Source organism: Eurypyga helias, unplaced genomic scaffold (assembly GCF_000690775.1).
Source record: "Eurypyga helias isolate BGI_N326 unplaced genomic scaffold, ASM69077v1 scaffold30881, whole genome shotgun sequence".
Taxonomy (NCBI): domain Eukaryota; kingdom Metazoa; phylum Chordata; class Aves; order Eurypygiformes; family Eurypygidae; genus Eurypyga; species Eurypyga helias.
In genome coordinates, this window is record NW_010231967.1 from 19,190 (window position 1) to 44,613 (window position 25,424).

A 25,424-nucleotide genomic window follows, 5' to 3' on the forward strand; every position below is an offset into this window, starting at 1 on the left:
ATATACAGATCAGCTCTCAAAATGTCTTCTGTGTCTTCCGTGCATCTTCTAAGACAATTGCATTAGCCCGCCTGCTAGTTGACTAATAGAATTAATAATTGTAAAAAGCACTCTAAAGCCACATGCCTTATGAAGTCAATGCTGGGTATGATTTTACAAGTATGTGATCCATTTTTTCAAGTGAAATTGTTAACTGAAAACGTTCTTGGCACACAATAAAACATTGTGCAATCTGTTATTTGTCTTAGAGATAACAATTTCAGAGTGGCTATATTCTTTCTGTATCTAACTTATGACTTGCTAGGGGATGGTTTCTTCGATTTAGGAGTATTGCAAATGTAGTTTTATTTACATAATATGTCTCTGAAAAATGATAGTGGTGGTATTTCAGCAACAAAAAAATACCGTGTCTTTTCTTACCGTCCCCTTGAGTGGATATCAGGCAAATAAATGACAGATGATTTTTCAAAAGCTAAAAGAAAAAAGAGGGGAAAATACTTTTAAATTCAACTTAAGAAACTTTTTTGTATTTAAAGTAATGTTATCTCTTTCCTTTCTTTCTCCAAGTGTAGAACACTGCATGAAAAAGCTCCATTAGGCAGATAGTTTTTTGTTTCCTATCCATTAACACACAGGCTCACAGCTATGTCAGGAAAATTTGAACCAAAGTGTGTAGATCTGTTGTAGTGTCTACTTAGGCTGTATACAGTCCAAGTTTTTCTTTTCTTTGCTTTATGGGGATTTTTTTTTTTCCTGTCCTTTTCTCTGACTTTCTTCTGTCAGTTGCTGTGAAGATAGCAAAAACTCTAAACTTTTCTTATCTGCCAAAAATATCTGTAACAAAAACATTTTAAAACATTGCATTTAGTCTTGTTTAATTTTGACTGAGGTAACAGTCACGATGTTTACTTTCTCGATTTCTGATTTTTCTTCGCTGCATAGTCAGGACTCCTTTCTCTGTCCTCTAACTGCCATGAGTTTCATTTCAACAGAGGTTATTTTAAAAATGCTTTGGGATGTGTAACCAGGAGAAAAATACAGACTTAGCTGAACACCTACCAGAGATCCTCACAAGTATTTTTAGTGTGTGTTAACCAAGAGCATTCATGAAGTCCCAGAGCAAAGCAGTAATGCTGAAAGGCTAAGGACTATCTTTATACCTTGAATTACATACGTGTGCATGTTCTTTTAGTAGGGTGAGTCTGTATTGTAATAGTTCTCTTACCACAACAGGAAATCTTTCTTTTCTCTTAGTTCTGAGTGACTTCATGGTTTAGAAATTATCGGGGGGAAAAAAAGTAGTAAAATTGAGTGCTTACATATCCTGGTAGGTGTGGTTGACATTAAAGAGGCGACACTTGGTTCCCAAGCATGTGTGTCTTCTGCAGTAGGGAATCACAGTAGGCATTTAAGAAACCTATTAAGACCACACGGAGTGTCAAAATTTCTGTAACACGAGCTGGCATTCTGTGTGAAAGCCGTCTCGCTGTAGCCCATGCTGCCTGTGGATCAGCTCAACCACAAAGACAACAGAGCCAGCCCAAGACACAAGTTGAACACTTCCCCTAAGAAGTTGTCTGTTTTTATCAGCATAGCATACAGTGCCCTTTCATGTGGAGCAGATGTAAATAAGAGGATGTACAGACGCCAGTTCTTTTATTTTTAAACTTCGTCCCCAGCCGTACTTCTCAAAGTACTGCTTTGAGAAGGTCATCCGTGGCTTTTAAAGGTCTGGATGCAGCACCATTTGGAGCGCATCAGTGCTGCTCCCAGAATTGCCACGTGGTCCTCCCTTCGCAGAGCATATCTATCTCCGCTGCCTCCGTAGGCGCCCGCCCGTGGCTGGCCTGGGAATGGGGGCTCGGGCTTGAGTCTGCAGCTCACATCTTGTGTGTGGTACTGCAGGCTGCTGCCACCAGACCACACGCAATTTGGCAAGGAGAAACATCCATCATTCTGTACAGCGTTGGCAAAGATAAGAGCGTAGGAAAAGTTGTAGCGCATCTGTCTTCTGCCCATAGCTACATGTGAACACAAATGGATCAAACCAGCTGGTGATGAATATCAAATCCAGAACCAGACAATGGAGCGAGCAGGGAAGTTTCAGATGTATTTTCTCTAATATAGGCTGGGGAAGGTGAAGATACGTAGCGGATGAGGAATTTGGCTTAGTACCTGCGTGGTCTGATGGCTTGTTCTTCCATAACCTCCCCTGTTCAGCTTGGAGCTAACTCACCGGTGGCAGACTCCTTTCTCTCTGACCCTTATTGCTGTCCTGTCTCAGCTTTCTTAGATTGAGGAAGTGTACTTGCAGGTTTAGCAGTAGTGACAATGTCTTCAAAGAGGACTGTGCAGAGGGAGGTTTGGCTGTTTGGATCCATGTGGATTCCAGGTGTTTTTGGGGTAGATGCCAACTCAGCCGCACAGCAATGTCAAATGTCTGGATCCAAGCCTGTAAAATTTTATTGACAGCGGGTTTCCTAATAAAGTTAGTTTCTCTTTGTTTGGCAAATAGAACTAATTACATGAATAATGGACTGTGGGGCCAGACTCTAGAATATCCATATAATCCTGTTTGAAGTTTATGGGCAGTAGGAGGGGGAGCTTTTGCTATACAGAAACTGATACCTGCTCTAGGAAAAATACTTTCTCTGAAACCTCAAGTTACTTACTCTTCTAAATCTGTTTCCTTCCTAATAACTCGTTCAAGTTCTCCTGATTATGTCTTTTAGGTGTATTTTTGCAAAGCTATACTATATATAGTTGTACAGTGTATGAACATTAGACTGCAAAAGTTTATTTTTCCCTGAGTTTTTTAAAAATTATTTTAGAAGTGTTCATTTAAAGTTATGTCTGCTAGACCATTATCTTCCGAAGAGATAATGAAACCTGTAATTCACTCACTCTGATGTTACTCTAGGCTTTGAAGTTCTCTTTTTAGTTGTGCAGTCTCAGATTGATATTATTTTTAAATGTAAAATTCCAGTTTTCTACATAGTCTGAAGACCTCTTTGGCAAAAATCATCTGAAAAACGGATGTATTCATGTAGTTCAGAATGACTTAAAGTGCCAGGTTTGTAGTCTGTTATGTATCTTGAATAATTCTATAGGGTTTTTTGCCCTTTATTTTATTTTATTTTTTTTTTAATTTCTTTTTCTGTGGTAGATATGGTCCGGAAAAAGAACCCCCCTCTAAGAAACGTTGCTAGTGAAGGTGAGGTACAGACCCTTGAGTCTACAGGTACTGAAAGTGAAGAGTCTGGAAGGAAAAAAGAATTTTCCACAGAGCAGATGCAAGAAAACACTGACCAGGGTGATGCGGCAGAGTTAAATAACAAGGAGGAACTTTGCACGCATGTCCAAGAGCCATCTTCCAGCATTAAAAAAGACTTGAAAAGCTCAGTGCTGAGTGAAAAGGCTGGCTTCAATTATGAAAGCCACAATAAGGGAGGAAATGTTCCATCCTTCCCTCATGATGAGGTGACAGACAGAAATATGCTGGCTTTCTCATCTCCAGCTGTTGGGGGAATCTGTGAGCCCTTGAAGTCTCCTCAAAAATCAGATGCAGATGACACCCAAGATGTGGTCTGTACCCCGTCAGGAGATGCAGCGGAGACAAATGAGGAGCATCAGATGTCGCCAAAAGCTTCAGATGAAACAGTGCAAGTGCAAAGTGGTCAAACTGATGGCCAAGGCTCAAGCCCGGTCCCCATGGCCTCAAAAAACCCACAAGTGCCTTCAGATGGGGGTTTAAGGCTGAACAAATCAAAAGCAGATTTGTTGGTAAATGATAACCCAGATACGGCGCCTCTGTCTCCAGAGCTTCAGGACTTCAAATGCAACATCTGTGGATACGGTTACTATGGGAACGACCCCACAGATCTCATCAAACACTTCCGCAAGTACCACCTAGGACTGCACAACCGCACCAGGCAGGATGCCGAGCTCGACACTAAAATTTTGGCTCTCCACAACATGGTGCAATTCAGCCACTCCAAAGACTTCCAGAAAGTCAACCGCACTGTGCTTTCAGGGGTGCTGCAGGACATCAATTCCCAGAGGCCTGTCTTACTAAACGGGACTTATGATGTGCAGGTTTGTATTTTCCCAGCTTCCCTCCTTCTGCTAACTGCCTTCTCAGCTGCAAAGTCAGTTATTTGCAAAGCCTCTCCCACCGACACGATTAACGTACTTCATATAACCTGCTTAAGCCTTAAAAACTGTTTCGGTCTATTCTAGCCAGCCTTTCTGCAGGTCTGCTGAGCATCTTGTACAGCAAAGGAAGACTTGGCTTTTTGACTAGTGGTATTTCTGTGTACGATTTAGTTGTTGGGGTAATCAATCGCAAAAGATCTTATTCAGCAAACAGGCAAATGGCTGAATTGGTAATCATATCTGAAGGTTTTGCTGTTACGGAAAGAAAAGAGCAAATAATAATGAAAAATAACAACCAGATAGACAAAAGACAGCAGCTGGAAATTAAAAATGTAATCCTAAATTATCAGCTGCTGGGAGTCAAGATTTGGCTTATTGATTCTTTATTAAGATAAAATAAATGGCAAGTCTTGGCAACTCTAAAGTTTTCTAGTGCCAGAAAAACAGGATACACAATGGATATTTAAAACATTTCAAAAAGTAACAGTAATCCATGCTGTCCTTCATGTTAGTGAGCCTGCAAGAAAAAGGACTATTGCCTCAGTCGTTTTCACATCTAATTGAAGCAGGGAAAAAAAATACAGATACTGCTGGGGGAAAAAAAAAATTACTGGGAAAAGCTTTTTCATGGAGTCTGTGTTAGTTTCTTATCAGCTAATATTTAATTAGTTTAAAAAATTGATGCAGCTATAAAAAAAAAATCCTCTCATGAGTGAGCTGAGATATGTGGTAGGATACCTCAATATTCTGTGATACAGAAATTCAGATACTAAGGAAAAAAACCCCATAAGTAACAAATTTTGCATACAAAATATAATCCAATTTCAAGTGTGTGTTTGCATACATGATGTCTCAGCCAGTAGTAATCACCACACAAAACTACAGAATATGTTAAAATAAAAAGGTAGAAGGTGGAAAATATTTAATAATGCTTGCGGAGACCGTAGCTATAGGAAAGAAATTTTGCAAAACAGGTTAAGATGACTAACATGTAACTTCAAATAAGAAGCCGAAACTGGAACACAAGTCAGGAACTTGAAGCTTTTGAAGTGATTTAAACTTTTCCTCTTTTTTCAGAAATTCTACAACTCCTTTGTGGAGCAGCAAATCCAACTAAGGTCGTTACTATGCGTAAAAGCTGTAATCTTTGAACTGCTGTCTTTTTAAAAGATCACTTCGCTGTCTCGTGTCAGACACTCTCTCGTGTCAAACTGTGATTAGAAAGCAAATATGTGATTTAGTGAAAAGAGGTTAGAAGTGAATAATGTCAGAATGTGAAATGATGGTTTATAATTAGCACATAGTATGATGTTAATACCTGGATTTCCTGCTATAGTTTCAGTTTGCTGACTCTGGGGACAGCATCTTAGAGCAACTGATCCATGCTGTCAGGAAGACATTCAAACTGGAACAGCTCAGGCATACAGTATAGAGGAATTTGAGTTTCTAAACACACTTTCATTTCCTCCAAACAATTGTTTCGTTAGGTCCTTAGTTATTTATAGGAAAGTTTATGCTTGATTAGAATGAGCTGGACACTTTTCCTATGCAGTGCTTTCAGAAATAAAACAGATGTGTGAGCTATCTCAGTTTGAACTGATAGAAGCAGAAATAAAACAGCTGAACCTAAGCTATACTTGTCTACTAAACCCTGGCAGTAAGATACTGCAGGGGAGACAAAAAGCGGTAGGAAACAGCCCGTAGATAATCTACTTAAGATCAGTCTTTTCTCAGACGAAAAACATTTTCCAAAATAGAACAGACAGCCTATACAATGTTGGCAATTTATTTTAAAGAATAAAAATTGGATCTGGAAACTTAATTTCTAAGAGTGCTAATTTTCCCTGCCCAATTTGGGAAGAGAAGATTAAATAAGCTTTTGTGGCAAATGTCATACTTCATCACTTGCACATGCACCAGATGTTGATCCAGAACATGTCAGAAGATAAGTAACTGATTAATATTTTTATGCTTTCTCCTCCCCCACTCCCGATACAGAGCAGCTTTGTGAGGTTCATAAACACAGTGAAGGAACAGTTTGAAAATCCCCTTTGCACCCACACATGTTTATACTGCTACTATGTCCATTTTGGAGGGGATTTTTCTCAGGCATCTGAACGGCTGGCGTCTCCTGTCACAACGAGGGATCGTATCGATTGAAGCTCAGGTTAAAATTGCTTCGGTCAAACTCCTGTGTAACACAGAGGGAACCGAGCCTGAATAATTGGTTCATCTAAACAATATTATTTTGTATAGGTACTGGCTAAAGGAAAATAATCCCTTTGTAATTAACTTGAAATAGAAGTGGACTGAGCTTAAGGTCTGATTTATTGATCCCTTTGCACTTAACAAACTGGTCTGTTGTAGAAGTTATCGATGGATTTATGGTCTCAGGCCAGGGAGCTGGGCACAGAAGCCTGAGGGCAAAGATGACTGACTTCGATCCGACTCACAGTGGTCAATCGGAGACCACGGTATCTGAAGATTTGTAGTAGTCGGGGATGCTATTGAGCCCTGTAGTTTGCATTCATAATAAAAGCAAACAAAAAGCAGTGGAAAAATGTCTGAGTGCAGAAAAAAACCAGTATCTCCTGTCCTATCTGCAGATTGGTAGGGCTGTCAACCCTTTGCCAGGGGCTTGGAAGAAGGAAATCAAATGCATTTTTGGACTTACACCACAAAAGTGGTCTGTCCTAGGGAACGTAGCACCCTGCTCTCCCCCTGCAAAACCCCCCAAAACACCCTTCCCAGCCCTAATGCCAGCTGTTAGGGGTTTTTTGCCTTTTTTGTTTTGTTGGGATTTTTTTGTATTGCAGTCAGCAAAACAGTAGGGATGCATATTTGGCTTCAAATCCAGGTATGCAAATGTTGGGACTGTGTTTTGCAGTACCTGAAGAGGATTTGGCTGGGAACTGTGTAAATCATCCAAGCTTTCTGGCCTTACTACTGCGTAGATTTTGACTTGATTTGAATATTTAATTCAGCAAGATTCCTTTGTCTCTTTTGAAAATGTTACTTTGTTTTGAAAATCTCCTGTACTCTTTGTTCCCATTTTCTTCCTTGGAGGTTTTTGGTTCATTGAGTTACAATAAATTCCATAGGATTGGGTAAAATCACTGAGCTGGTTCTGGGAGATTAACTTTCTTGCCAGTACAGATTTCAGAAGACATTTGCTAGCACATCTCTGAATTCCCAGAGAATGTGTTAATCAGCTTTATTGCTTTTATTAGAATAATATTTGAAGTGAGTTCAATGGATCAGCTTTTGCTGATGCCCCTCATTACTTTTTGTTCACATTTAGTTAATTGATCAATCTTTTTAGGCAGCTTTGTCTTGCTGGATATTTTAGCCTATGTATAGCTTTGTGGATGTGCCTAAAGCAGTGGACTTTAGACCCGATCTGAAGACTTCACTCAGGTGACTAAGTTAACAGCTATGATGCCGAAACCCAATGCTTTGCTACTGTATGATTAAGTCTCCTTTTATGCTTGATCTAACTACTCTTTAATGTATGTGGAAAGGTCTGGAGACAGGCAAGTTGCTGTCCAGTAGGCAGGAGACTTTATTCCATCCCCAAATTGTTTTATGAGTAAGCGAGTGGGGCAGCTTCAACAGAAAGGTTGAGAGTGCTGTCTTCCATATATCAGCTTATTAGGACATTGCCCAGCTATGGAGAAGAAGCAGGCTTGGATCCCCTCTGACAGAGCAAGGAAAAGAGCCTACTTTTCCTGTTTCCTGAACAAGTGTTCAAGCCATTAGGCTATTGTATATAAAAGGGAGCATGACCCCATTTCCTCATACGTTTTAAAAGAAAACAGTGTCCCTCAAAGAAAGGACAGAAATGTCTGCGTTCAGGTGAGGGTTTCAGATGGCATGTCCCAAGGGAGAAGGGTATTCATGCAGCCGTGGGTAAAGACATACTGCAGTGCTCAGCAGTTCTTAGAGCTGACTACAGGCAGCTTCACATTGTGTGTGCTACCTTTGAGGAGCTTCCTGCTCAGCATGGCCCTGGTTCTGGAGCTTAGCGTCACAGACCTACCTCCTCTTATGTGCAGCCATTAAAGAGGTTCAGACTCCTGTCTGAGAGTACTAAAAAGGGATTTATTTTTTTTTTTTATCCATTCCCCTCGTTTTGATTGTTTCATGGCTTTAGGTAGTAGACTGCCATATAAGAAAAGAAAAATTTTTGAAAAGCCATAGACTGATAAAAGCCATCCAGAAGTTTCTTGATTGTATTTCAGTGAGCCTGGGGTGTGCAGGGGGGGGGAGAAAAAGAAGGATTATCTAACTACCATACAGACTAATAAGAGATTGGCAGCAGACTTTTATGGTTCTAGACATCCAAAATTTTAAGAGTTGCCTTATACCACTCGGCCTAATCCTTTGTCATGTATGATTATGGGTAATAACTTTTCCAGGTTTTTCACAGCAACCAAGAGCACTTCTGGATGTCCAGCTACCAGGCTGCTTAGTGTCCTAGAAAGTGGCAGAAGAGCCCAGGCATGCAGAGTGTGTAAAAGCTCTTCCTTTTGTCTCCTAAGTCAGTGGTGAGCTCCATGTGCCTACACAAAGTTATGTGCGTGTGCTTTTTGATGTTCTGGATTTCAGGATGTCAAATCTGGCAGCTTCTCGGTTCTCATGTTAGAAATGAGTGACTACTATAAAGTCTGGTCTAACCATGGTTTAGCTGAAGGAGGACCAGTAGTTTTATTAGTAGCTTCTGGTTTTTATCCTCCACTCTTATATTAGCAATTTGGCAGAATGTGAAGCTGTGAAGGGAAGACTAAAAAAACTGTAGGGGGGTCTGTAGGGGTACAGATGTAATCAACAGCCCTTCTCATGTTAAAGGTTTTCCTCTACATTTTGGTGGTTTTGGCAAAGGGACTCTTACATACACGGTGAAAATCCAGACTGGAGGCATTAAAAAAGTACAGTATTTACTTTTGTATTAGTAACAAGCCTTTCTGAAGTTCAGCTTTGTCACTGAGTGGGCTTCCTACAAGGTAGCATGGGTGCATAACCAGTTTACATGAGCAAACGAAAACAGGTATGTGAATGAATTAAATTTTCCTCACATGCTTAGACAAATGATTAATCCAAATTTTATATTGTTGGTCTTTCTTACTTTAGCTCAATTGGCCATAAAACAGGAATTAGATTTAAATAAACTGATCAACTGTTGGTGATCCTGATCTCCTGGACTAGGTTGTGCCATGCTAGATCTTGAAGGTTGTGCTAGAACAGAGCTTTCATGAAGGTTTAATGTCCCAGAAGGCCCATTTCATCTTGTCAGCCGCGTTGTGGACTCTCCCTGGGGACTTCCCTGCTTACATTGAAGGCTGTCAACTATCTTGGGTGTTGCACCTGCATGTGCGCATACCTGTTTATTTTGAGCCGTATTTCTGGGTCATGATCAGGCTTGGGGACTGCCTTGCACACAGAGAGTCACACCTCAGGAACACAGGAGTCTGTCATCTCTTTTAAACCACTGACATAAAAAAGAAATGGTGGCAGATGGAGAAATGGGTGGTGGCAAAAAGCACCTATATATGCATTCATCTGCATGTGCCTGTGTAATATATATGCACTTCTTTTTCTCATATGTATCTCTGCATGCACACACGTGATATTCTGTGAAAAAGCACCTGTGGCCTTTTAGGTGGCTAAATTCTATATTGACACAAGTAATAATAAGTAATTATTTATATTGTTAAACGTAGCTGAAGTTCTTTATACCCTTTCTGTGGAGACATTGGCGAGTTTACTATTCAGAACGATACTCGGTGATTTACAGCATGTCAGCCGCTAAATAGTAAGTGCTTGGGAACGTTCATATGCTGTATGACAGAAATGAGCTATTTTAGCCTTCTTTCAGTGAGAAGTAGTCTACCCTCATATTAGAGCATTCAGATGGGCAGTTTCTGTGGAAGAACTGACATGATGTATATTCACAGCCTTCAAGGCGAAGTTGTTTATGTGTTAATATTCTTCGTCTTTATGCCAGGGATATCTGGTAGTGTTTGAAGAGAGGTTAATCAAGAAAATTGGTGAGATTAGTAATAGTCACAGATGTATTTAAAGATATAAACTGCTAAGCTAGCCCACAGAAGTGATGAGAATTCAAAAAATAAAGTTGCTGGGGAAAAAAGAAAGCAGCTAGGTTTTCTTCTGGTGTAAATCAGTGCAAGTTTGCCTCAAAGTCTGTGAGGCTCTGTGAGTTTACAGTAGCCAAGGAACTGTCTGGTATTTTTATCTATACAGAGAGAGAATAGAAGGGATGGTGCTTCTTTTAGGTGCTAAATGTTAGTCTACTAACATTAGCTAGCAAATTAAAGACTTGATTCTGTGTTACTTACATTTGTTGTTTTTGCACATCTGGTCCCCTGACCTTAATTTAAGTCCTGTTACTGTTCTGTCACAGTTTTGTTTTTAAACTTTGTTTTAAAAATGCCTTTTAAATTCTAATTTCAAAAACCATACGGGCTTCAATGGCAACAGAATAAATCTCGAGAAGAATATACTCATCTTGAACGAATGTGACCCAATGGTTTGATTTCTTGTTTTGGTAAGTAGGAGTAGCCCAGAAAGCCATGAGTTTGCCCTGAATCTGTCTCGCTTGTGGAACATAGTTCTGTCTCCCAGTAAATTAATCACAGTATGGTATATAGTTTTAATGGTATACACTGGAGATTCTTCTAGTTTTACATGCAGAGAGAGAGCGAGTGAGAGGGAGTCAGTTCTCCATGGTGGAGGTTAGAGAACTGGGTGGTGTTACACAAACTTGCATGAAAGCCAGGAATCTGTTCTGGCCTGCATGACATGAAGAACTTCATAAATGTGGGATGGTTAAAATGTTCTGGATGCTATATTGCACAAAGCAAATGAATAAACAAGGGCATTAGAAAATACTTTAGGATTAGAAGATTAAGAGTAATTGGCAAGGGCAGACTGGATGGCTCAGGAGATTGGTAAGGGATCTGGAGCCTTTCACCTCCTGATTAGCCAGAGATGGAGCCCAGGTAATCAGAAAAAGAAGATATATTAACGTTTGATGTTCCAATGCAGGTAGTGGCTCTAGATTCTAATCAGTAGTTGCAAAAGAAGCCGGGGGTCAAAGACAGCTTTACCTTGCGCATGGAAGCCTTGCGGTTGAATCTTCTACGTGGATGTAGGTCACTATTTCCTGATGGTAGAATTTTCTTCATGAAATACATGATTACAGGAGCTGGCAAACTTTTTCTTCCTTGATAATTTTTTACATTTTCTGTAAGCAGTGTTTGTATTGCTTCAGCATAATAAAATTAAGGATTGAACTTTGAAAAGGAGGTGAGAGAATAGCCTAGGGTAGCATTTGGATCAAGGGCAGAGTAAATATCGAGCACAATTTAAAGAAATAAAAAAAGGAATTATCTCCTTGCCCAAGTCCATCTGCTCCCTGAAATCACTGGTTTTGGTCTGGCTAATTAAGGTAATACAGACATATCTGTTGGAAACATATAGTGCAATTACACAGCTTTGTTGAAGTACTTGCCAACATGCTTTAGAAAGTACATCTTGAAACACTGTCAATTATCATGTTATCTTTCCTCCTCTTTCTGGCTATTTTTGGAAATGTGCGTGCTGAATGAGGAGATAGCTTACTTGTATTAACACATGAACTTCAATCCTTGTGGTAAATTGTTTCCCAGTTCTTCTAGTTTTTTATAATTTTCCCCATTAATGAATGAACTTAACAATAATTGTTTTGAGTTTCAGGGAGTCTTACTGTGAAATATATTTCACTTTAATCCCAACTGAGACATGTCTTTGAAGAGCAGTTTTTGAAGAGTATCAGTGCAGCCATCTCAAGCACAATAATGGAAAACCCATTGTTATAGCTGTCTTCCTCTATACAGCATAATAATACCAACTGTGTTGCCATTATTAGGGTGCTGCAGGAGTGATAATCCCAAAGTCTCACAAACAAGTGACAGTGAAGGAAAGAACTAAAACAGGTTTCCACAGTCCAAACAGATGCCTTGTATGTTAGGTTCCCTTTAAAAATAGAATTTTGAAGATTAATTTTCTTCTGTGCTTATTGAGGGAAGTGTTGATCTATAGGTGCTCTTACATTTCCAGTGTAAGCTGTTCTTGTACTTGTGGCTGCCACTAGTTATGTCGACTGGCACTTTGGACTCCGCTGCTGTAATAGAATTGCAGAATTTTAGCATTGCTTTTGTTTTTCTTCTTTATGTTGGGGAGGAGTGTCTACTTAAGAAAATACAACTCTATCAGGGCAAAGCAGAGGACTTAAGTTTTGCTGGGAACAGAATGAAATAGGGTAATAAATAGGAGAGGCTATCACTTCTGATACCACCCAGAAATGTAGATATAGATTTCTAGTATATATATATGTTTGTTTTTCCCCTTTCTCCTTTTTCTCCTTTATTTTTTCTCTTTCTGGCACAGGTCAGAGAGAGCAGGAGGTTGAGGACAATTACCCAGTGAAGGAGTGTAGTGCCTGCACATAGAGATATGATATGTAACTGAAAAATCTGAAAGTCAAGCCAAGACTTGAGCAGAGTGTGTGAATCCAAACAGTTCTGCAAATGTGTAGGCTTCTTCCATATTTGGCTGTCTGAAAGCTGAAACAGCTTCAGATTATACCGTCACTTCAACTGCTTCTCCCAACCTCTTTGCATGGAAGCCAGTTTCTTCAGTTTTCTTTACCTGCTGACCCCCAAGGAGGCTTTCCGTAGGTTTTGTTACGCGTGAAAAGTGTCTTTTGAGTGTAATAACATTAAGATGACCCTGTTACCTTTCACGTACATGCTTTCCTAATAGGATGCATTATTTTGAATTGTGGCAGGGTAGTCAAGGTAATGCCAACCCACTAGTTGTTAATCAATGACATTCCAGTGCTGTAAAGATTGTACATTGTCGTCCCCCCCCCCGCCCCTGCATAGCAAGAGGTTAACACAAATAGTGTGAGAATACTTAGTTCTATTTTATCCTCTTGTGATGCAGAGAAGGATGTATTAGCGTGGGACACAAATTTGCTATGTAGGCCACTAAGCAGGATTAGCACAAGTTACAGAAATGATGTGATTTACAGTCCATTGTGTGAAATGCTGGTACTAATAATATGTTTTTCCAGTGTTCAGAAATAAAGGTAATTAGCAGTGAACAGCAGCTGGGATTATTGTCACTCACAGTTTCTAACTGGTGTCTACAGAGTGTCTGCAAAATAGGTTTGTTATCTGTAGGCTCTGTGAATGGACAGCTGAGAGTATTGGATGTATTTACTCCTTAGAGCCACTTAAGGTAAAGTGTTTTGGCCAGTTTTGTCTGCACGCATAGAACAAACATAAGTATCTAATTAAATGAGCAAAACCAGATCACCTTGCAACTTATGCAACCGTGTAGCAAGCTGCTGTTATTTTCTGTTTACCATAATTCCATCAGTGCTTTCTTTAAGTTGTCTTTCAACACCACTGAGACTTTGAACATTGAAACAACGCAGTGGATGGAGACCTGAAGTGTCAGATACTGATGTTGGTGGATCAGCCTCAGCGTGGCCTTGTCTCCAGTTCTTGCTAGCCATAAAATGAGGTATCTTCTGCAGTACGGAAGACCTGTTAAAACATCCCTCTTCCAAAAAAACTCTTCAAAACCAAATTCATAAGTTGATACCAGGACTTGGAGCCCCAGTTTAAGTGAAAATGTTATTACAGCTAAGTCCTGGCTGTTTGGCTGCCTAGCTCACCATTGCCTAATGACATATGTTTCCTAAACAAACAGAAAACAATTTTCAGTTTATTTTAAAGAAAAGGTTTTAGCCAGCACATGGGAATTGTGCTTTCTTAAAAAAAAAAAAAAAAAGAATTGAAGGCTGAGTAGCAGCAGCTCATTATATCATGGTTTAGTAACTCATTGACTCACTATACATGTACAATACTGATGGGATACAAAGGATAGCGTCTCATTCTCCAAGCTAAATGGCTAAAAGGCATTTGTATTATATGCATTTAAAAATGTTTACATTTCATGCTCTCTGGATGTCTGAGCCTTTCCGTATGTCTGATACTGAATGAGAAGCAATCACATGTTTTCTTTGTGGCACAGCTGTTGAGGAGAAGAAAAATAATTACACCATTTGCCTAGTGCATGACAACTGAATCTTGCAGAAATGTAGTAATACACTTACTGATTGGGAGAATGGAAATCAAACCCTCTGTGGAAATCTTATATTCCCCGTAAGGCATCTCTTGGGTGTAAAATGGAAAACGTGGCACAGGGAAGCTTCCACCCATGTCCTTGATGTAGTAGTGTAGACTGGATGATGGCAAAGGAGTACATGTCTGGATTTCGGGTGTGAAGAGGAATTATCTTCCAGATACTTTTTACTATTTACTATTCAGGAAAAGAAGTGGAGCAATGGTGACAGGATATTCTTTCTTTGGCCTTCAAACCAGTTGTACAGGAGCAGCAAATCTCCCCCTGATGTCACGGGCAGGTGTGGTGCACTCCTGGGAGGGGCAGGCCTGCCTGCTATGAGAACACAGCGTTTAATAACATAAGCCCTGGAAGCCTTGCTTCCTTCCTCCAGACCGTTTTGCTCAGAGATCATGAGAACACTGAAGTAGACCTACTACTTTTTTTTTTTTTAAATTAGCGATGTCATGGACTTGGGTGTGGTAGGTTTCTTTGCCACATGCCATTTTTCTACTGTAGTTTTTCCATCCTTCTTTTACTAAATTGAGCTGTGTGCATGAGAAGAACAGAAAATTTCCTTGGAGAATGACTGCACTGAGTAATCTTTGAGTAAACTGCCTTTTGTTTCAGACATCAGCCATTATGGCTGTGTTAAAAGGCATCCTGGTGGATATTGGATACTCCTGTAGGAATGGTCTTTATAAGGATTGGTCATATTCTGACCCAGAAAACTAAATTTGTTATTTCAAATTTAATTTCTGTCTGATCATATTTAGAAAGCAATTCTCTTGAACTCTTAAGCAGGAATATGATTAAAACATGTAAGTGTATTGAAAGAAAAAGAGTGAGGGCCCGTTTTTTTGTTCCACACCTGCTACAGATTCCCAGGAAAGTCTCCTGTCAAGGCATTCAGGGATATGGGAACTGATTTTTGTATCTTCTATCAATGACATGATTTCGTGAAGGAAGGAATTAAATCCTATCAGAGAATGCTGAATTAAGATTGCGTTGTGTATATGTGCATCAGTTTGCCCGAATAATATATTTATTATTCATATGGAATATTCAGCTATGTGAAACATTTCAAAATCTTCAGCAACAAATGCCAAATACTTGAAGGGATATGTATGATACCTTACTACATTAGTGCAAATGAAAATAGCGGTGATGGTTTATGAAAGAAGCTTATGAATTAATTGCACTCTATTTCTCTCCTTTTCCCCCCCCCTCTTCCCTGCTCTGTGAATAAATGTACAGTGGAGTTAAAATGACCTTATTCTTTATTCACAGGTTACTTTAGGTGGAACCTTTATTGGAATTGGGCGGAAAACTCCAGATTGCCAAGGCAACACCAAGTACTTCCGCTGCAAATTCTGCAATTTCACCTACATGGGCAACTCCTCCACTGAACTAGAGCAACACTTCTTACAGACTCACCCAAACAAAATGAAAGCAGCCCTTCCCTCCTCTGATTCTGGTAAAACTTCAGAGAAAAACTCCAATAAATCCAGTCCTACTCTTCGACCATGTGATTCTGGAGACTTGGGGAAGTGGCAAGACAGAATCACTGTAAAAGCAGGAGATGATACACCAGTTGGATATTCGGTGCCCATCAAGCCAATAGATTCCTCTAGACAAAATGGTACCGATACAACCAGTTACTACTGGTGTAAATTTTGCAGTTTCAGCTGTGAATCGTCCAGCTCATTGAAACTATTAGAACATTACAGCAAACAGCATGGGGGAAGCCAGGCAGGAAGTCTTCACCCAGATCCGAATGATAAGCTTTCTAGGGGATCTGTCATTAACCAGAATGATCTAGCCAAAAATGCAGATGGGGAGTTAGTGACAAAGACGGAAAAGGGTGCGAGTGTGGCAAAAAAGAAAGACTTGACTAGCAAAGGAGCAGAGGACAGCATGGTGACAAGCTACAACTGTCAGTTCTGTGACTTTAGGTACTCAAAGAGCCATGGCCCAGATGTAATAGTGGTGGGCCCACTTCTCCGTCACTATCAGCAGCTACACAACATTCATAAATGTACCATTAAGCACTGTCAGTTCTGTCCCCGAGGCCTCTGCAGCCCAGAAAAGCACCTTGGAGAAATTACTTACCCATTTGCTTGCAGAAAAAGTAATTGTTCCCACTGTGCTCTCTTGCTTTTGCACCTGTCTCCAGGGGTGACAGGAAGCTCTAGAGTCAAACACCAGTGCCATCAGTGCTCATTCTCCACTCCCGATGTGGACGTTCTCCTGCTCCACTATGAGAATGCACACGAAGCCCAAGCGTCTGATGTCAAACCAGAATCAAACGCCCTGCCAGGGGCAGAGGGGCCGCTGACGCTCAAGGAGAACAAAGAACACTCATGTACCAAATGTGACTTCACCACCCAGGTGGAAGAAGAGATTTCCCGACACTACAGGTACAGTGAAGCTTCAAATGATTAATGATGGGCACCCAAACAAGCAGCCCTCCCTTAGTTCCTTAATTAAATGTCACCATTCCCCAGACATTTGAGGAAACTGGAAATCAAAATACGAGTATGTATAGATATAAATCTTTACAGCCAGGGTCCAATCCAACATCCACTTTGTTTTGGAAAACCACCAGCTAAGTCAGTGGATTTAATTATACATTTAAACCTGTGCAAAGAAGAGGGAGATTTGGATTTGTGTGCAGATGCTGAATTTCCAGCATATTTGAGGTTTGGTCAACTATTTTCCACCCAGAACCTTTTAGGTACTATTTTAGTGTAGGCTTTTTACCAGAAAGCTGGCATCTTCATTCAGTAGGGGAACACAAATGGCTTCACTTTCCAAGATGGACTGTGAGTCCTTTCATGCTCCGTAATAGTGCTTCAATGTACTACCTTTTTGTAGTATTTTCCATTCCTAAGTCCAGCAACGTAATAATTAGTTTAAGAGCATTCCACTGCTGTTTTGGTGTTGGTTTCACACTGGGAGCAGACACTCTTTTGTCTGTTGATGTCATCCCCCAAGATCCTTTTGCAGATGCTTATTTTCGTGTTGCTGGTTTACAGTATCGTTCTATTTATTTTAAATGCTAATGTTCCTATTTGGAGGTGGATGCAGCCAGTCTCCTGACTCAGTCTGACACAATGTCATAGTGGCAGCCAACTCCCTGCTAAACTTCTTGGGTCAGTTCCTGGGCTGTTGTAAACTGGCAGTCCGGTTTACAGCAGAGGAGGAGCTGGCTCTTAGGCTTTATAAAGAACAACAGTTATGTGCTGCTGCAAAAGCGATGTTAAATATTAGAAAATCATGCTGAATATGTTAATAGTTAAGGCTAATGCGTCAACAACAACGGAAAACTCGGTATCTATCTCATCTAAAAGATCTTTGCATGGAAGCCAGCTAGAATGAAGACAAAAGAAGATGCATTTTCAAAGCTAAAGCTTTGTTAAAAGCTCAAGAAACTGTGCCATGTTTAATAGATTCCAAGACATCCAAAATTAACAAAGGCAGACTAGGGCATGATACTTTAATAGAGATTAAAGCTGGGGGCATCCAAATGTTGCCCAACAGAGGGCTGCATTGGCAATGTATCAGGAGTCTATTTAAAAAAAAAAAAAAAAAGAAGCAGATTGCTCATCTTTAATTTGGAGCTAGGGCCCACGGAGGATTCAGGTCCCAGCATGCAGTGCCCCATTTTTGATCCAAGTGGGCCTCAGGGATGTTGTGCGGATTAATTAGTTAATGTTTGTAAACTGCTTTGAAGATGAAAAGTGGTATCTAAGTTCCAAGCATTATTATAGCAGCTTTGAGCCATGCTGTAGAACTCCATAGGCAGCACTTTGTCTGCCGCTGGGGCATGGCACGATCTTTTTTTAGTGGTTAAATAACTGGAAGATTGAAATGGCTCCTTGACTGCAAAAAAACCCCACTTATTTTGCTGCAGCTGGTAATTTAAGTTTTAACAAGCACGCCTAGTTAAAATCCCTTTTCCCAAGGAAAGGAGAAGCCATGACTTTCAAAATCAAGTGCGAAGTCAGAGATAGGGTAGTAGTAGTTTCTCCTTTGGAGGGCTCAGCACCCTGGGGCTCCGACAGTTGTCACAAGGAACTGCACCTGGGAAAATCAAGAAATACACTTAAGCATTTGAATCTCAACTTGTTTAAAGTTAGGCTATTCTGTTCAAGACACTTGGACAATGTATTTTTTAAGGTTTCAGTCTGTGACATTATTGAGTACTCTGAGGGTGTTGTGTAATTAAAGCAAAGTACATCTCCATAACTGCCAACTTCTTTCTCCTGCCCTCCCTCTTTTTGAGTTTTGTTTTTCTACGTGCACTGCTGCTGGTTTCTCCCACTGTACATCTTTGAAATCACAGAAGTTAGTTCAGTTTGTGGTAGGTGGTCTGTAATGGCAAACACCAGCAGGTTTATTGCTTTTCTATGCGTAACCTAGTTTTCATAGTTTTCACCCCATCAAGCTCAAACAAAATGAAAGAGACTTGGGGGCTTTTGAGATTTTTAATATTATTTATCAGGCCTTTTTTGTATGTGTCAGTTATTTTCTTTCCCTTTTTGTATTTTGCAAACTGAAGATGTAGAATAATTAAGATTAAAAAAAGTAGAACCCCATATGCTGATGTGGAGTCAGCTCACATCCTAGCTAGCCTTCTCTGTGACTTCATCAGTTCAATAAAGCTGTTATGTATTTGGATGTATTTAAAATGCTATACTTGCACATATATCTAAGACCTGCCCAATTATGTATCAAGGAGCTCAATGGATTCTAATGGTAAACATTATTAAGCATTCATGTGGTGGCAGAAAGTGTTCTGCTGTTCACATGTTTAAGTTCACCCTTGATAATCTGTGAGTATCAGAGCTGGCTTTAGATGCTACTTGCATATTTTGGTTCATGTATTTTTTGTCTGCATTTTTGATTATTTTTGATTTTCAGTCACACACGTGAAAGGCATGCTTAATTTATTTTCTTTTTAATTTTGTTTCCTTTTGGCTCTTCATCTATAATTCCACTATGCCTGCTAGCTAAAAAAACTTCTTTGTGTCCCAGTATTTTTCCTCTGCAGCCAGGTATTTGCAACAGTATTAGAATTTGTAAAAGGTTTTTTTTGCAAGTTTTCTGTCTACAGAAAAATATACTTACACTTAATGATCACCCAGTATTTCTTGACATGATTATTTGAGAGCTGTTCAGTTAAAGCTGAAGTTAATGAATCACACTGTACTTCAGTTTACTTGTATTTAAACCTCACTAAAATGTGCTTATTCAAATAAATCCCCAGAAGGTTTATTGGCCTCCATTTTCTACTAAGTCTGCTGCTACTCATTTTCCATTATACCTCTGAGGAATCAGCTACTCTCCATATTCATTGTGAAGCTTAGTTTTTCCTCAAAACTGTCTGGTATTCTGATGAGCTAAAAGATGCCAACACTTGTAATTTAGATAAAAATCATACTCAGTATTTGGGGAAATTTTGCGTGTTGGATCACTTAGTCTAGAGATTATTTTCCTGCTTGCTCCAAAATAATTAATTTTTATATTTTAACTTTTCCTTAAAAATAAAAGAGGCATTTTGCAGAAGTGGGTTGTTTTTTTTTTTTTAAATGTTGGGAAAAGATAATGGGAAAATAGTACATTTTGTCATTTTTGCAAAAATCAGAATTTTTCATGTAAATCCTTGATTGTCAAAAAAGACTTTGAAAGAAAGCATTTGATCAGTAATTAAAAATGCTCTGCTGAAAAATGCTCTAAACTTCTTTAAAAAAAAAGAGGTGGGGTAATGTGTTGTTCATTAAACAACTGCAGAATGCAAAACCAACATAGAAAGTCTCACAAATCAAAGATAAGCTTTGGCGAAGAGAAAGAATAATATTTTTTTCTAATAAACAGAAATTAGTCTGAAAATGTTGAGAACAGCAGTTAAGGGTTCTCTTTTGAAATTAATTTTGAATTAAGTGAAGTTCTTTACCTCTTAAAGGTAAATGGGCTAGAGGGATAAAGGGCAAAGAGGTACCTGGGTCTTGCATGTCAGGGGTCGGATCTGCCTCTCCCCTCTCACTTTCAGGCAGCAGAAGCTAGAGCAGGATCTTAGACGCGCAGGTTATGGAAATGTGGAGCCTTTGGGACAGTCCCTAGAGAGGACAGCTGAGGGCAAAAGTGTAAATTGAGGCCCACCAGCTCCTGGTTTCTCAGCAGCGCAGTAGCCTCTGCTCATTGAACAATAGCAGCAGCTGTGAGGACCTTTTCCATCCTCTTGACACCTTCATTCACTGCTCTGAACTTGTTTGCTCTTGCCAATGGCTTTTGCCCTCCTTTCATCTCAGCCTTGCTCTCCACTCTGCCCATTCTCCTCCCTTTTCTGTCCCTCCGCTGAATTTTTTTGCTTGCTTTGCTTGCTCCCTTTCATTTGAATATTTTCCACTCCCCACAAGCCTAAGTGCAGCACCTATCCCAAAAGTAAATTTGCTTATAAGTCTGTTTCTTCATGAGAAATACTAGTAATTATTATATTCATAATGAAATTCAAAGCATGCAAAAAAAAAAAAAAAGGAAGTGATATGACAGCTGCACCTTCATCCAGAATATTTTCTGTGCCCTAGAGCATAGGAATGTCTTCAGGTAATTTAAAAAAAAACTTGTAGAGGATGGTGTTTTGTAATACTTCAGACTAGTTAGAAGTATGTCAACAAGACTTAATTAACAACTGGCTGTGTCAAGAGTAACACAGCCTATTAGAAAGCTCAAATAAAGAACATTAAATCCATCATAAACCCCCCATCTAATCTCTCCAGGCTTTTGCAAGGAAAAATCCTTATATTTTATAGCACCCAATTGAAGTACATTTCGGTACAAGTAAGTCACGATAGGATTTTATTAAGTTGTCAGAATGTAACAGTGCAGCAAAGGTTTGGCCTGAATTCCTTGACATTTAATCTTGGGATTGGGCCATAAATGTTTTAATGTCCACAAACAATCAGGCCTTTGATTTATTTTGTAGTGAAAATAATAATGCTAAGTGACATCAATGGATGGGGTGACATTGCCGTCCCAATGCCACATTGAAGATAATGCCAGTTTGTGGCTTGGACCTGCTGTTAGTTTGCTTGAGTGGTGTAGAAGCAAGATCACAGAAGGAAGAACGCTGTTTCCTTCTTCATTTACATTGCTTTCTTCCATACTGAGATTTTTCTCAACGTTTCTCCTTTGATCAGTTTTAGACTAACACACTGTATTGCACCTGATGAATCCAGAGTTTCAGATGGTATAACCGTGGTTTAGCTGTAAAGTTTTAACTTTCAGGTAACGCACAGGAGTGCTTATTGTGCCCTTTGCAAATTGGAGCTTTTAAAGCTTTTTTGCATAGCTCTGCAGAGCTTTGTGCACAAATCTAAGTGTAACTTGGGCCTTTAGAAACATGGGGTAGGTTTAAACTCTAGTATAAAAAGAAATCAAACACTGCCAACTTGTTTCCTTGATTGCTATCAGGGTGGGGTGAAAACAGTCAGAGATGAAAACACTTTCTTCTTATGCCTTGTTCTGGGAAAGAATAAGTTTCCAACTTTCAAAAGTTCTCTAATAGCTGATGATAGTTATTATTTTATTATTTGAGACTGTGACTTGTATTGGACAGTTCCAAACTTTAGCTTACTTTTTGGAGCTTGGGGATTGAGTGTATACAGGACAAACCCATGTGAAGTAGGAAGATTTATAATGTTGATGGCAGACATTACGTTTTCAGGCATTCTAGAAAAATATATGTCCTGAAAAAAAAAGTCTGTTGAGTTACTACCTAACTAAATCAGCCCTTGTCTTCTCCACGTCACAGTGCCTATCACAGTTTCACAGGAAAATAAAGGAATGTTTGTATGACTGTCTTTGAATAAATTACAGTTTAAATGAACAAACCTTTAATGTAATAAAGGTGATTCTATCTGGGCCTCAGCCATGTAGTTACAACTGTGTCTAATATTCAGCATTTATTTGTGGCCTCAGAAGTGTGGTACCACTCCTGTAGTGTGTATCGCTCCTGATCAAAAACATTTAGCCAGCGTGGAAGGGGGAAGAAAGAAAAAAAAGACAAGTTAGGCAGAAAAAGATCAGCTGTTTGGAGGTGTTGTATCTGTAGATGAGAGCCAAGTTAGGAAAGGGGGTTAGCCATTGAAATAGCCAAGTTAAACAAGAGACACTTAGGGCTAAGTAGCCTCCCAAAGGATTGATAAACTTTTACATGGGGAGTGTATGCGGTTGAGCCGTTAACCCCAAATGGTGTCTTGTTTAACTTGGCTTTTAAGATAAGTAGCCCCTGTCTAACTTGGACTTCCCTGATGGTATCCCACCTTTACAGGGCTGACCCTCTTTATAACTTGGCTTTTTGTGTTTGTAAAATGGTTTTGATCAGATAGCACTCTTTTTTTTTTTTTTTTTGGTGGTGTGTTTCAGAAGAGAATTAAGCACGGTTTAGAAAAGAATTAAGTTGCAAGAGAGAATATATTAGTGTTGCATTGAGAGACAAGCTGATTTTAATAAAACACAATTGTAGAAAGAAGTAAAGGAAACACAGCCAGAACAGGATTTTAACCCACAGCTTGCTCTCCCACAAGTAGATTTTGTTGCCATAAGGCTATGTGGAGAATAGCTGACTCTATTTTTTGCATAACTGAGTGAGCCCATCTAGTCCCTTAAAATGAATATAAATACAGAAAATGGCAAAAAGAAAACTGATATTTCACAAGGGCTAAAAAGCTTGAATCTGAATGTGTACTCATGTCTGCGCGCTGACACAACTGCACGAAAATCAGACAATGTAAATAACATATGGTTTGTTTTTCCAACAAAAGGAAAGAAGGAAGACAAGGGGGTTTAATAAGTTTGGCAAGTTGTCCCTTCGAAACGATCATACTCTAAAAGGGACATTTTGTGTATCATTCCAGTTCTACAGATGCACTGAGAGCCAAATCCTGCTCTTACTTAAGTCGATGGGAGTTTTGCCATTGACTTCACTGAGACTAAGATTTGGCCTCAAAAGAATTAATTCTAACAATTGGAGTTGTCAGGGCAATAACAGATTTCTCATACAAGTTTTGTCCTGTGTGGATAGCGAAAGGCTCGTTTTTTAGCTTGGCTAAAGACGCTGTTGTGACTCTGAATGCCTCGGGTGTGGATGTGTGAGTGTGTCTGTAGGGAGAAGCTTTCACAGATTTATGTACATTTTGATGAAGGGCAGGGACGGTATTTTACTCTGCGTTGGTACGACGCCGGGCGCAGCGGGGCCCGGAGCCTGACAGAGGGCTCTGACCGCTCCTGTGCTATAAACAATTATTCATAAGGCGTTATAGAGCTCATAAACAGAGTTCTGTTCCTATGATAGATTCAGTAAATGGGTAACATGTTGTTCTCATGTAGCAACATATGCTTTACATAATTTAGTAATACAGTACTTTATATAGGCTTTTAGAATAAAAACAAGAAGACGTGTTATTCCACACTGCTCCACAGCTCGTACCCAAGCATTGCTGTATTTGACAGGAAAACACAGCTTGTAGTGACACAGCCAACTATTTTGCTTTTCCTTTAGAGCAGCGTCTTTTAAAATTGTGTTAAAATGTCCATAGAGAACAAATAAGTACTGTCTGTTGGTACAGCCTTCTGTCCTTTGGTGTATTCTTACCTGTAAGTTAACCAGAGCTCCATTCAAAATCATCTTTTTCAACCAAAAGTATATTAAATTGGTGGAAAGCAAGAAAATAGTTCAAGCATTTGGACTTTGTAGCATAGATTTATGTTATACAAAGTATTTTTTTAAACAAAGAAAACTATCCTTTTCCAACTATTTGATTTTTTTTTTAAATTGTGTTACTTCAGTGTTTCCACCAGAATAGAAAGTGAAAAGTGTATTGTAGCAAACTGAAGAAGAAAAAACCACAAAATCCCAGTGAAAATTACATGAAATTTAGAATAACACAGTTGAGTGTGAATGAGCAATAGGAGGCCATTGCAAGGCATTGGGGGAAAAACCATGAGGGTTGTTCCCATGTTGTATAAGACACCCAAGTAAACCTGCTTGCTTTCTGTAGAGGGAATCGTACTGTAAGTGCGATTGATTTTCTTCATCTTGGTAGGTAAAACGAGTGTGAGAAGGAAGGCCAAGAAGAGACTCTCGCATTAATACACTTCTCGTTTTCTTCCAGGAGAGTACACAACTGCTACAAATGCCGTCAGTGCATCTTCACAGCTGTTGACACTCAGTCACTACTAGAGCACTTCAACACTGTGCACTGTCAGGAGATGGACGTCACTACAGCCAATGGGGAGGACAGTCATGGTGTTTCATCTATCAAGGAGGAGCCAAAAATTGACCTCAAGGTCTACAGTCTGATTAATCCGGACCCTAAAATGGGGGAGCCCGTATCTGACAGCATAGTGAAGAGGGAAAAGATAGAAGATAAGGAAGTGCTCAAGGAGAAAGGTTGGACTGACAGTCCCAGTGATGATCTTCGCAACGTGACCTGGAGGGGAACTGACATTTTGAGGGGGAGCCCGTCATACACACAGACCAGTCTGGGCTTATTGACCCCAGTGTCCGTTGGCCAAGAGCAGCCAAAGCCTTTAAGGGATAGTCCAAACGTAGAAGCTGCCCATCTTGCGCGGCCCATTTACGGCTTGGCGGTGGAGAGCAAGGGCTTCCTGCAGGGCGTGCCAGCCGGAGCGGCAGAGAAGGCCGGGCAGCTCACCCAGCCCTACCCTGGATCCGGCGACAGCAAGGCAAAGGACGAGTCCCAGTCCTTACTACGGGTAGGAAGCTCCCTTTTTTCCTTTTCCTGCTTCTTATGATTATATGTATGTTATGTTTAATTAGGCATGCAAATGATTTCTTCAGTTCCAGAATAATGTGGTTGGTTTTTTTTTCATGCACGGGGGGAAAAAAAAAAAAGGTAATCAAGGAAAATCTAAAAGACTCAAACTTGTAGAGCTAAACTGGCAGGTAAATGTTCCAGAGTGTTTGCATAAAACAATGTATATTGATGTAGTATTAGTAAGCAAGTGCTTCTGCTTTTGCTGTTTAGCTCTGATTGAATTTTGTTTAA

General features: G+C 39.8%; 1 protein-coding gene across 1 annotated transcript; it reads left to right on the plus strand.

Annotated features, from left to right (window-relative positions):
- Window positions 1–25,170, plus strand: TRPS1 (trichorhinophalangeal syndrome I). The gene is made up of 4 exons (XM_010161275.1): window positions 1–159; window positions 3,167–4,095; window positions 15,640–16,769; window positions 24,528–25,170. Exons 1-4 carry the CDS (start codon window positions 123–125, stop codon window positions 25,168–25,170), a joined length of 2,739 nt encoding a protein of 912 aa, XP_010159577.1. The 5' UTR covers window positions 1–122.
- Window positions 25,171–25,424: the final 254 nt, after the last annotated feature.